Source organism: Lutzomyia longipalpis, chromosome 1 (genome assembly GCF_024334085.1).
Source record: "Lutzomyia longipalpis isolate SR_M1_2022 chromosome 1, ASM2433408v1".
Classification (NCBI taxonomy): domain Eukaryota; kingdom Metazoa; phylum Arthropoda; class Insecta; order Diptera; family Psychodidae; genus Lutzomyia; species Lutzomyia longipalpis.
This window is the reverse complement of record NC_074707.1, coordinates 24,726,487-24,738,491: the sequence shown is the minus strand read 5'-3', so window position 1 is coordinate 24,738,491 and position 12,005 is coordinate 24,726,487. Positions and strand designations below refer to the sequence as shown.

Below are 12,005 nucleotides of genomic sequence, written 5' to 3'. Positions count from 1 at the left end.
ATTTGATGTTAAAAAAGTTTATTTTATATCTATATTCGGACAGAATTGACTCCATCCAATCAGAGAAAATATTTTATGAAAATACTTATTATTTTAATTTAAAAAAAAACTGTGAAATTTTGAATTGCTTTATTGATGGGAAAAATATATGTAAAATACTGTGTACATCCGTCGAGGGATAGGTGTTGTGGTGATCGCTACAAAGACTAGAAGTATTTAAAGGCTGGGTGAAATCCAAATCCAAAGGGAGCTACACCATATCGATAGACAGGTGCGAATGAGGGTGCGAGATTAGGTGCAGGAACAACTTTTAGCGCTGAGGTCGATGCTGTAGCTATTGGTAGTTGATTGTGGGCGAGACCGTGAGGTAAAAATAAAGATGATGGTGCATAGGCATGAGTCAGAGCTGGGTATGCAGCAGGGTAGTGCGCCACTTGAAGAGGAATAGCAGGCTTTTGGATGGGGTAAGCGAATTGATAGGGAATGGCTGGAGCTGGTAGAGGAAGAGCGAGAGGTCTAGCTACGGGAACAATTGCTCCGTGATTGATGATGGTGCGTGTCAGGGGAAATGGCGATGGGGCGGCTAAGATGGGGGCTGAAGGTGTGTGAAGAATCGGGGCTGATGTTGCATGAATGATTGGGGATACTGTGGCAGTTGGAGCAGCTACGAGTGCAGCAGATGTTCCTATTGCAGATGGAGCGTGTAATAGGGATGCAGGAAGCGTTGATGCAGTGCTGAAGATTGTCTGTCGTTTATTCTGTTCGTGATCATCTTCCTCTTCATCTTCAGCGAGAATCGGAGAATAAATTAGGGCCAATATGAAGCACCATGTCTAAAACAAGGATAAAAATTTAAGATTTTTCGTTCTTTCACAAATGAATGAATTTTATGTAGACTCAAAGTTAACTATTTTGAAGTTTTTTATATAAAATTAATGAAGTGGTGTAATGCTGAAGCACTTTGTTACTCAATTATTGTATTATTTATGCTTTCTGCATTCATTCACAATTTTAAACATTCTTGATCATTACTTTGCCATCACACATTATGAAATAAAACATTTTAGTAAATCAATATTGCAATAATATTTAGAATTAAAAAAAATATAAATGGACAAAACTGCTTTAAAGTTTTCACATAACTTTCCACAATATGCCAATCACAGTGCCGATTACAATCACTCTTTTTATCAAGAAAAGCTGAAGAAAATACTCACAATGAAGCTTTTCATCTCGTCGGAGGTTGAAAAAAGTTTAATTTCTCCAATGCGATTGTTGTTATCTTTTATACGTGATCCCATGGGCAGGAAGTAAATGATGATGTTGCGACAACATCACTAAATTGGAGCAAAAATGCTGGAAAAACGACTTTCATTGAAGGTGGAAATTTCTTTTGCGCCACGTCTATGCTATGAAAGGAATGTTGGTGCGGAAGGTGAGATGTGGGATCCCAAAGTGAGAGAAGGTTGGGAAAATCATAACGTTGCATAGGTTGCATAAGAACCGCATTACTTTATCAACATTCTATAAAGGTTTTTTTTGTTCATACAATACATGGTAAATTAACTGACAGTTTTAAGAATTTCTTATTTTTGCCCCACCATGGAAGACTGCAATGCTTGAGCGATCCCACAATTCTTTGAGAATCACATTGAAATATCAGGTGGAATGATTAACAATTGAAGTTTGGTTTGCTTAAATAGAAGACGATTAAGTGTGACACACTGTTGCAAATGCGATGCGCACAGTACATCGTCAATTGGCTGGGAAGCAAAGAGGGTAATCAATTTCCTTCCGATGCCATGTGTGAGACAAAAAAATGCTTCAGATGATCATAGGTATATGGAAAAAAGCTAGAGAAAAGGCGAGTCAGAGAACAAGATAAATTGCGCAATTATTGTGCAACCTCTGCGATTATTGCTGCAGTCACAGAGATTCAGAGACACTCTATGGAGAGGTTTGCGCACCGAAAGTGATCAGATAAATGCATCCGAATGGGATAAAATGTGCGCCTTTTTCTTGAAGTGCTCTGCGGGCGCAATTGAGAGCATTTTGAGAAAGAACGTGCGAGGGGGAGACAAATGGAGATTTAAAATGCCAATTGAGAAAATTGGAGTGGACTCCAATGAAGTAAATTACACGTAGGAATTGGGAAACAATTAGCTGAGGGCAATTCCGCGACACTTTTGCAAATTACGCTAACCACCAAGTGGTGACATCATCTAATTACCAATGAGCACGAAAGAGAGAGAAAGAGATGATTTTCTTTTAAAAATTATTCAAGAAAATTATCTTAAAAATATTTATAGTGAATATTTCTTATTTTAAAAATGGAAACCGTTAAAAACATCCAAAACTCCTTTCTAAGAAACATTGAAAGAAAATTTAATAATTCCTCACGGTTTATTGATTGAAACTAGCTGTGAATTATTCATGCTTTTGCAAATTGTCGCTTTCTCAGTGCATTAATCGTCCTATATGCACCAATTACATATCGCTTTAGTGAGACAAAATGCAGCACCGAGGAATTCCTTATTCCAACCCATAAACAAGGAAATAAAACAAATAAATTAATAATACGTAATCTCTTAATTTAATTATAGATCTTTCAGGTTTAATCACCTCTTTCAGCTTACTGATCAGCATCATCAGTTGATCTGGGTTTCGCGAAACCACTTGCAGAGCGAGTTTAGAGCGCTGATATTTTATTTTAATAAATAAATTAAACTATTTAGTAAATAAATTGAAAGTATAAAATTTAGAGAGCAATATGCAACATGGTTTACGAAATAAAGATGAAAATTATGCATATTCTTCAATTTTTTCTATTTTTATCTTATATCGAACAAGAAGATTATAAAAAAAACAATTAAAATGAATTACAAAATAAGTGAAGAAAATGATCACGTAAAGAGACCACGCGAAGATCATTTTAATGCAGTAAGGTAGGTTCCTTTATAGTCATTAAATGTTTACAAAAATGGTGCATTTGGCACACCCGCCAATTAATCGCAACCAAAGGCGGCAAAAAGAGACATGGCGAGCTGAAATTGGATCTGAATACACAGTAGAACATGATCAGGTACAATAATAATAAATATTATTTTGTTTGGCATAAATCAGTCGTGGAAAGCTATGATATGATATGAGATGAAAACTATACCTACATAATATTGAAATGATCAGTGCGAATGTTTGGCAATATATTGCAATAATGTTCTCCACATGCAGACAACAGAACCCCTCATAGAGTCATAGTTGATCTTATGCGGGAAGTGTGTAATGAAATGCAATTAAAATGATCGTGCAGTTATGTAAAGTTAATATTACCTTATATTTTAAAGAGTGAGACATAAATTTTCGTCTGAAAGTCAATTTTAAGATCTATCAGTGTGTTTACCCGTAAACACTCCATGTGAATCAATTTAAATTGTCAGCAAAACACCAACATATCACCTCCTAAATGTTTTATCGTTTCCCTATTGATAAACTCATAGTTACACTAAATCTCGTGTGAGATCACATGTAATACTTGGCAGTGCTTCGAGGCATTCGAGTTAACTTATTTCTAAAAGTCAATTGAAATTCCTCACTAGATTGAATATTATGCAGTGGAAATTTTATTAAATTAAAAATCCCTAATTTGGCTTTTATTTTATTTTATTCTTTTTTCTGTTATGATATTCATGCTATTTATATGGTGCGTTTTTTTCTTTACCCTAAAGCCGTATTCTGGTGATCAACATATAAGTAATAGCTAATGTTGCGATAACACCATCAATGGGATACTTTAGGTGCTTTTCTTGGAAGAAAAATCAATTTGAGAGCTGTAAATCTTCCATGTTGATTGCTATGAGGTTCCCCTCGTATGACCAACTGAAAATTGCCGATGTTGAAAGGTAGTTAGATCTCGTTTGTGCCACACAGCGAGTGTGTCTAATTGAACGCGTGTCTCAATTTGATCACATCATTGCACGGAAAAGTCTCCCGTGAGATTTTGCACACGCATTCCATACATTGCATAGTCTCATCAATTAACACTTTGGTGCACCGCGATTGATTTGCCTTAAAAACCAGTTCGACAAAAGCCAAATGTCATTGCATAAGAAGATAGTCCAGGAATTCATTTTGCAAAATGTATCTCACGAAGAATTTGAGATTGTCTCGCATGGCACCTGAGCCAATAGAAACGATTTTGCAAGAGATTCTCAAGAGTGATCTGCACGATCGCGGCCACCTTGCTACTGTATACATTTGGTTTTTACATGACAATGAAGATCACTGTTGCAAGAATTGAATTTTATGGACTTGCTGAGCAAAATGTCTTCTTTGGTGTTCTAAAAATTTAAATATCTTGTGCAATTTGCGATCGTAAATTCATGTTGAGAAAGGTTTCAGTGGGAGATGTTTGACCATTTGTGATGCGCTAGATTATCCGGAAAATCATTCTAACTTACGCATTGGGATTAATAAAGATTAATGAACTTAATTGCTTAAAACAAGATTAAAGAGAAGCATAACATTTTTTTTTGCTATTTATCTATGTGAAAAATGTGGAAGCATAAGACTCGTCTTACGATCTATATCATGTGCTGTTGCAGTCGCACCTTCTAATTCTACCCCCTCCTTGCAAAGCTCACTATATGGGCTCTATACATTAGAGCTTTGGAGTGCAGCTGGGCAGAAAAATGTCCCTCTATGCAACTAATGCTGCAAAACGGTGGGGATATGAATTCGCATGGTATATAAAAGACAAAAAGCAGCATAATCAATTGCAATCATTACCGCGACATTTCAGACTCAAAGTCTGCGTATTCCCTCGGATGGTAGCATTGTTAAGTTGTCGTGCCGTGGCCCTTGTGCGAAGTTGACTTGTTGTGGAGAGACCATGAAGTGTTTGGTAATTAAGCAAAAATATTTCTGAAGAATCTGTGATGAGGAAGATGATCATTAGAGTGTTGAATGCAATTTAAGACTAACATGATGCCCTTTTTTTCTCCCAATTGTTTGCATGTTCTCGGAAGTGCTTTGTTGTCTTGTCTCTTGTGACCCTTGTGGTTGTGGCGGAAGAGAAGCCACCGGAAGGGCGGAAAGGCAAACGCGGAATATTTGATTTTGGATATGGATACGATGGATATGCAGCTGATTTTGGGCACTTTGATCATGGATTCTTGCCAGGTCCATACCCCGGCCCATATCCTGGTCCATTCCCAGGTCCAGGCCCTTGGCTACCACACGGAGGAATCATTGGAGCTCATACAAACACAATTATCACCAAGAAGATCGGCTTCCCGGTCCCGGTTCCCGTAGACAGGCACATACCGGTACCTGTAAAGGTACGATGCGTGATCTAATTAATTTATTTCAAAAAAATTTTTTTTTTTACTTTATACTTTTTTTTCAGGTTCCTGTTGCAGTTCCAGTCCCCTATCCCGTTGTGAAACATCTTCCTGTACCAGTTGTAAAACACATCCCTGTCCCATATCCCAAACCCTACCCAGTTCCAATTGTAGCTAAACCACTACTGCACGACCCCTGGTTGGGGCCAAAAATCTGGTGAGATTGTCCTACAGAATGCAGCCATGATCATCCTATAGATTAATCATCATCAACTCTCCTAATAACACAACAACTCCCCATAAGCTCTACATGTGCCAAACACACAAAATCAGAGACGAGGAAGCATAAATATATATGTATACTTTTTTAACTACAGTAAAATATAGGTAGTGTATCACGAATGGCAATAAAAGACCAATAAGAAAAAAAAGTTGTTTGATTGAGGAAAAGTCTCGGCAAGTAAGAAATTGCAGAGTGATCGACAATTTAATTAGACGTGCGTCTTATTAAAGACTGATCGCTAAAGCGCACAATATGATTAATTAATTGAAGATTGAAGCTGCAAAAATGAAAATTGTATATAATTGAGGCACTCTGCTATTACGATTTTTGCTTCGCGATTCTCTGCATGATCGATTACTAAAATTGCTTTATTAACACCTCTGTAAACGGAATGTCTTTACATACATTCTGGCGAATAAAGCCGCAGGTATAACGTTTAGTTTTAGTGGTTTATTAAAATACAACTGTAAAGATATTTTTATTATTATTTCGCATTAATTAATATGAGTAAAGTAAACTTTGTTCTGTCTAATACTGAAGAATATTGTGGTTTTATAGGGAAAGATCGCTTCTATTATACAAGAGATCGCAGATTTTTCTTTCAAGATCGGCAAATGGTGCAATTTTCGAGATGTATATAAACTGCTTAGTTGAATAGATTGAAAGAAAGAAACAAGATCATCGTGTTTTAATGTTTGTTTGAATAATAGAGAAAAAAGAAAATTATTCCAATAAGTAGAATATTTTGAATAGAATAAAAATATATATCTTTTCACAATTGAGAATTTATTCATCCTGACAATTTATCAAAATACAAAAAAGGAGTCAAAGAACAGTAAGGATAGTCACATTTACACACGAAGCACACAGGCAAGATTCACAGGAATATAAAAAAAAAGATTCATAGAAAGTTCATAGGATCAGGCATACAGACAAAAATACAGGAAAAATAAATTAATTTAAACAAAATTCAACTAGATGCATTGAAGGAGAAAGAGGAAAGGAAAATTTAGGATGGTGTGGCAATCACTTTCTGTTCTCTCTCTCATGGCAAATGGTTGGATTTTGCAGTTCGGCCGAAACAGTGTTGGTGGTACTCTGACGGCTGGTTGGGTGCTGCTATTTAGTGGTGGTAGGTGGCGTAGGCTGGGGCGGCGTAAGCTGGGGCGGCGTGGGCAACAGCAAGAGGGGCAGCATGGCCGTAGGCTACTTTGGTAACAGCTGGGGCAGCATAGGCAACTGGGGCGGCGATCTTGGCAACTGGAGCAGCATAGGCTACTGGAGCGGCGTACTTGGCGACGGGAGCAGCATAGGCAACTGGGGCAGCAACCTTAGCGATGGCAGGGGCAGCGACTTTCACGTGGAGGGGTTCACGGTGGACAACAGCGTTGAAACCATTGTGGGAATCGGCGGTGTATTCGACTGAATGAAGCAAGAATGAATTAAAATTATAGCACTATTGCATCATTGCCGAGATATATAGCGTTAACACTAACCAGTACGCTTGGTGCCATCAGGATCAACAAGGGAGTAGGAGCCCTGGACAACATCACCGCTGCGGGTTTCGTGCTGGCTCTTGGAGTCACCAGTAAGACCATCCTGGATGTCGTAGGCGAAAGTGTATTGGGGATTTGGGTCGTATTCCTCAGCAACGGCGACCTTGGCAATGGCTGGGGCAGCAACGATAGCCTTAGCTATTTCATGAAATTATGAGTGAGAATTGGAAATGCAAGAAAATTTGGAATTTATAGAAATTCTTACCAGGGGCGGCGTAGGCAAGGGGAGCGGCATGGGCAATGTGAGCACCGTGGGTGGCATAAGCCAATGGGGCGGCGTGGTGGGCGGTGTATGCAACGGGAGCAGCGGGAAGGAGACCAGCACTGGCCACGGCGACGAAGGCGCTGAAGATCAAGAACTACAACAACGAAAAAAAAGAGAGAAGGGCTAAAGGTGAGCCAAAATGTCCTTATATTGGGCACTTTTGGTTGGAGTCTCTCTAATCCACTTGCGAGAGACTCTCAAGTATCCAAAACACACACCTTGAATGCCATTTTTGTTGGGATGACTTGTGGTGTTTCTGATAGCAGAAGAACTAAACGACTGTGCCGAATCCATCGGTGATCCGTCAATTTATACCAAAACTCACTCTTGCACTCCTCCATGGTCTTCAAGAGCACACTTGCCACCACCTCTTGTTCGCACACACTCTTGCACATTTCGGGTCTGCCCATGGATAAGGCCCACATTGAAAAAATGCTTCACATATTGGCGACTCCATTGAGTTACAAAGAGATCTTCGTGCGGAACACCTTCCAGGGCAACAACAATCGCTCACCTGGCCAAAGTTGCTGCTGGAAATACACCGCATCTCATTGCTAATTTATTCAATTTTATATTTTATTTATGAGCAGAGCATCATCCAAATGCATCTTGCCATCGAACTATACAGAAACGATCTGATGGTGCATGAGAAACGAAAGCGTGGGAAAAGTTCTTTGTGCAAGGACGATCTATCGCAAAAGGATGCTTGAATGATTAAAAAATTATTTTTTAACATTTTGCTTCTTCCCCAAACCAATTAGTCCCCCTTTGCGTGATCTTGGTCTGCGCCATGCGGAATGTCTCGACACGGTGAAATGTTGCATAAGAGGAAAGGTGGACTTGAATATTAAGAGCCACGAAATTACATCGACAAGCGAGTTGAGAAAAAAAGTGACCCAATTTTCAACCTCCATCGGAGCTCTGTGTCAGTCGATGGAGACGCCGGGTACTTTCATTTTCACTCGCTTCGCACGTCAGCTGCGTCGGGCTCTTTATTATTCCTCCCCAAGGCATCCTGACGAGCATTTTCCCGTCAAAAAATGGCAATAAAAACAAGAGCAATTTCCACTCTATTATCCCGCCTGTTGTCGATTCATCACCCAGCCGCCCCAGACACTTTAATTCAATGGACAGGTGGAAGAGATTAAAGCCATGAGACACCTTTTCTCACGCACAAAAACGCAGACAAACATTTCATGCTCATGATCCTAAATTATCATTTTATGTATGTACTAATTTGTGTAACCACTTTAAAAGTACATAATAGGTGGGTACATAAATGTGTGACCAATTAAATTGCACACGATCAATATAGGTTTTTGTATTTTAGGTATTTTGGTCACGAATCTCATTTTTTCTCTATTATAAGCATTGTGAATTTTCAGTAAAAGTCAATCAATCACTCACAGGTGCGTCAATTGAGAATTTATTAACTGGATAGGAAGGATTTTTAGCAATTTTTTTAAGACAAGAATAATAAAAAAAAACTAATTCTTGGAAGTTTTATCTTTGGCATTTTCTATTTCTTATTATTATTTATTTGAATATTTTTTAAATTCTAAAGGCTCGTAGGACTTGTGTCTCGAGAAAATTCAAGATGAACACAATGGTATTGTCTCGTCAAATGACCCAAGCTGTTTCCTAAACCAAGTTCCTCTTTTAACTGGGAGGCCGCTGGGACACATTGGATGCTGGGTAGCACCGAAAATACACGAAATTTTCTACTTTTTACTGTTATCAGAATTTTGTTTATTTTGTTTGTGCGAATTTTATGATAAAATCTCTCAAGTTTATGGTTCTCAAAATGCCAAAAAGGAAGTACGACCAGAAATTGGTTTCACCAGCTAGGGCAACATTTTTTGATCTGCCACTTTACGATGTTGTCGTAACGGTGATTGCAAAGTACCTATCGTGGTACGACTTGTACAGCTTTAGCTTATGCTCAAAGCGATGCAAAGACATTGCAGATTGTATGCTGGCCAAGGGATTGGATAGAGTTACAATCTACGGGGATGGGAAGTACAATTTGAGCCCCTACCGCACAATCATCCAGAACTCCATGCGACTTCGAAGTGTTGTTCTCCAGCACATGGATAAACTCAACAACGATATCTGCCAGAAGTTCCTGACAAACAATCTCTATCTCGAAGAAGTTAAAATGTACAGTTGTCAAGCAATCTCATCCGATGGTCTGCTTCCTCTCAGGAGTTGCACGAATCTTAAAAAATTATCCCTGTCTCGCATGCCGATTGATCAGAAATTCTTCAAGGCCTTCAATGAAATCAACAAGAACTTGGTGGAAGTAAACATAACAGATTTGAACATCAATGCTGAGGAGCTACGAGAATTCTTAGCTCATCAGCCTCATTTGGAGAAGATCACCATTGCCTTGAGAGATACCAACATTAAGCCTTGTCTTGTTGAATTACCAAATTTGTGCCCCAAATTGAAATACCTGGACATTCATAACGCCTACTACACCTCCGACGTCCACGATATTCTTAAGTAAGAAATATTGTACATAATTTCATTGCATTTCCTGAACTAACTTTGGTGTTTATGTTTTACAGAAATCTTCCAGATAACTGTCCCAAGTTGACCAAAATATGCCTCAGTAGGGATGAATTCGGATATGAAGATGAAATACTCATTCACATAATAAACAAAAATTGTGAGGTAGCTCTACGTGAACCGGATGGATATGATGTCCAAGAAGAGACCTATGTTCCTACCTTTGATACAGAATCCTCACAATCGAACTCTTCTGCTGATCCTGATGATCTTGTTGATTCTGATGGGGATGAACTTCACTTTGGTTATGAGTAGATTGTGAATCTTTTGTTAATTGTTATTGTTTCAACATAAATAAAACAAAAAAAAATGCACAAAACATAAACACGTTTTTTTATGTTGGGTTTACCATTTGTACCACACTGTGGCGCTAATGTCGCTGCTGTCACAATTGAAAAGGACGCTAACCGTTAAATTCGTCACGTAAGGCGTTTTGGAGAAGATTTTTCTGTGAAAATTCCCTGATAATTAAGTGAAAAGTGACCTGAAAATGGATAATAAGACCACATCCGACTCACCCACTACCATTTATGATCTCCCACATAATGCCTTGGTGCGCATCGGGAGATTTTTGAACTGGTTTAACATTGTGGAACTTCGTTTGTGCTCCCGGAAGTGCAAGGAAATGGCAGAAGTGATGCTTGAAAAGGGCCTCAAGGAAATTTCTTTGTCCAATGATTTGGACCGCGATGTAAACGACGATCCCAACCAATACACTCCAATCCGGTACTGCACAAAATTGCGCAAATGCGAATTCACAAGTATGAATTTATTCAAAGACAAGAAGATGCACCAGTTCCTGAGTAACAATCCGCACCTTAAGGAAGTCTCAATTAGGCATATGAGGAATACAACCACTGCTGGAATCCTTCCACTCGCCAACTGTATGAATCTGTCCAAGCTCACTCTTGTCTGCGTCCCAATCGATGATCAATTCCTCCGGAGGTTGACCAGGCACAAGATTCATTTGGTGGAAGTGGAATTGACCCATCTGAAGATCACAGTGCGCGGTGCCCGAGACTTCTTCAGGGCACAGCCTCTCCTGGAGAAAATTACTCTTGCCATGCGACACGATGATATCAGACCGTGCCTCCTAACGATCTCCAAGCACTGCCCGAAATTAAAATCTCTGGACATTCACAATGCTAATCTTAATGACGACAACGAATGCGCTTTGTAAGTTTCTGCAAATTAATTAATTTCTGCATCACTAATTCTCTCTACATATTTTTCTTCTACAGGCGTTTTGCAAAGAAATGCCCCACTTTGGAGGAAATTTGTCTCCGATACAATGGCATGTACGAATTTACGCGGAACCATCCCGTTGTTAGAGCATTGGAAAACTTGAAAAACAGGGATATCGATGTTGTACTCCATGAAGCCGATGATTCTGATATTTCTGACTTCGAGTCATCCTCATCAGGCTCAGACTCGGAGTTCCTGCGATCTGATTAAAATGATTTAACAAAGTTCCAGAACATTTTTCATTATCGCCTTTTGACCCCAAATGTAAGGTCAAAAGTACATTTTCATTTTTCACTAATATGAATTCATAAATTCTCATACTAATCCTAAAAAATATTATGAAGTCTTTGAAATTCAGTTTATTAATTAAAATTAATTTATTATGATTAAAAAAAATTATTTTATTTCTTGAGTCTCCTTGTTTCCTAGCGGAGAAAAGCTTTTAAATTTCTTTAAATTACATTAACAAAAAAATCATAAATATGCGCAGCTTTATGCGATTGTGCCAAGAAAAATCGCAACTGCGGAAATTAATGAGGGGCGATTTCTGCCCAAAAAACACCAAGTGCCAAGAAAGGTCTGGCCAGCGTGTCTGACATTCTCCCGCTACTAAAAAGTCATAATGAAAAGTGATCGAGTTTTTTGCTGCACCGCGATCAGTGATCTTTTAGCCGTTATCTCGGTATTCTTGAGTTTTTTTTTTCAAGTAAAAACTACTCAATAAACCCAATTCTTCGATTTACATA

At 38.6% G+C, this 12,005-nt stretch overlaps 4 protein-coding genes across 4 annotated transcripts; 3 read left to right on the top strand and 1 right to left on the bottom strand.

The window, feature by feature from the left end:
- The first annotated feature begins 4,799 nt into the window (after positions 1 to 4,799).
- LOC129797415 (tetra-peptide repeat homeobox protein 1-like) lies at positions 4,800 to 5,842 on the top strand. The gene is made up of 3 exons (XM_055839938.1): positions 4,800 to 4,900; positions 5,025 to 5,336; positions 5,405 to 5,842. Exons 1-3 carry the CDS (start codon positions 4,889 to 4,891, stop codon positions 5,558 to 5,560), a joined length of 480 nt encoding a protein of 159 aa, XP_055695913.1. The 5' UTR covers positions 4,800 to 4,888; the 3' UTR covers positions 5,561 to 5,842.
- A 549-nt stretch (positions 5,843 to 6,391) lies between these two features.
- Positions 6,392 to 7,929, bottom strand: LOC129797413 (cuticle protein 21-like). The gene is made up of 4 exons (XM_055839936.1): positions 7,662 to 7,929; positions 7,384 to 7,537; positions 7,119 to 7,316; positions 6,392 to 7,044 (listed from the first exon to the last, which is right to left on the bottom strand). Exons 1-4 carry the CDS (start codon positions 7,866 to 7,868, stop codon positions 6,746 to 6,748), a joined length of 858 nt encoding a protein of 285 aa, XP_055695911.1. The 5' UTR covers positions 7,869 to 7,929; the 3' UTR covers positions 6,392 to 6,745.
- A 1,205-nt stretch (positions 7,930 to 9,134) lies between these two features.
- Positions 9,135 to 10,339, top strand: LOC129797411 (uncharacterized). The gene is made up of 2 exons (XM_055839934.1): positions 9,135 to 9,948; positions 10,014 to 10,339. The coding sequence occupies exons 1-2, from the start codon at positions 9,215 to 9,217 to the stop codon at positions 10,267 to 10,269; spliced, it is 990 nt and encodes a 329-aa protein (XP_055695909.1). The 5' UTR covers positions 9,135 to 9,214; the 3' UTR covers positions 10,270 to 10,339.
- A 59-nt stretch (positions 10,340 to 10,398) lies between these two features.
- Positions 10,399 to 11,655, top strand: LOC129797412 (uncharacterized). Its single transcript, XM_055839935.1, has 2 exons — positions 10,399 to 11,190; positions 11,256 to 11,655. The coding sequence occupies exons 1-2, from the start codon at positions 10,505 to 10,507 to the stop codon at positions 11,467 to 11,469; spliced, it is 900 nt and encodes a 299-aa protein (XP_055695910.1). The 5' UTR covers positions 10,399 to 10,504; the 3' UTR covers positions 11,470 to 11,655.
- The last annotated feature ends 350 nt before the right edge of the window (positions 11,656 to 12,005 follow it).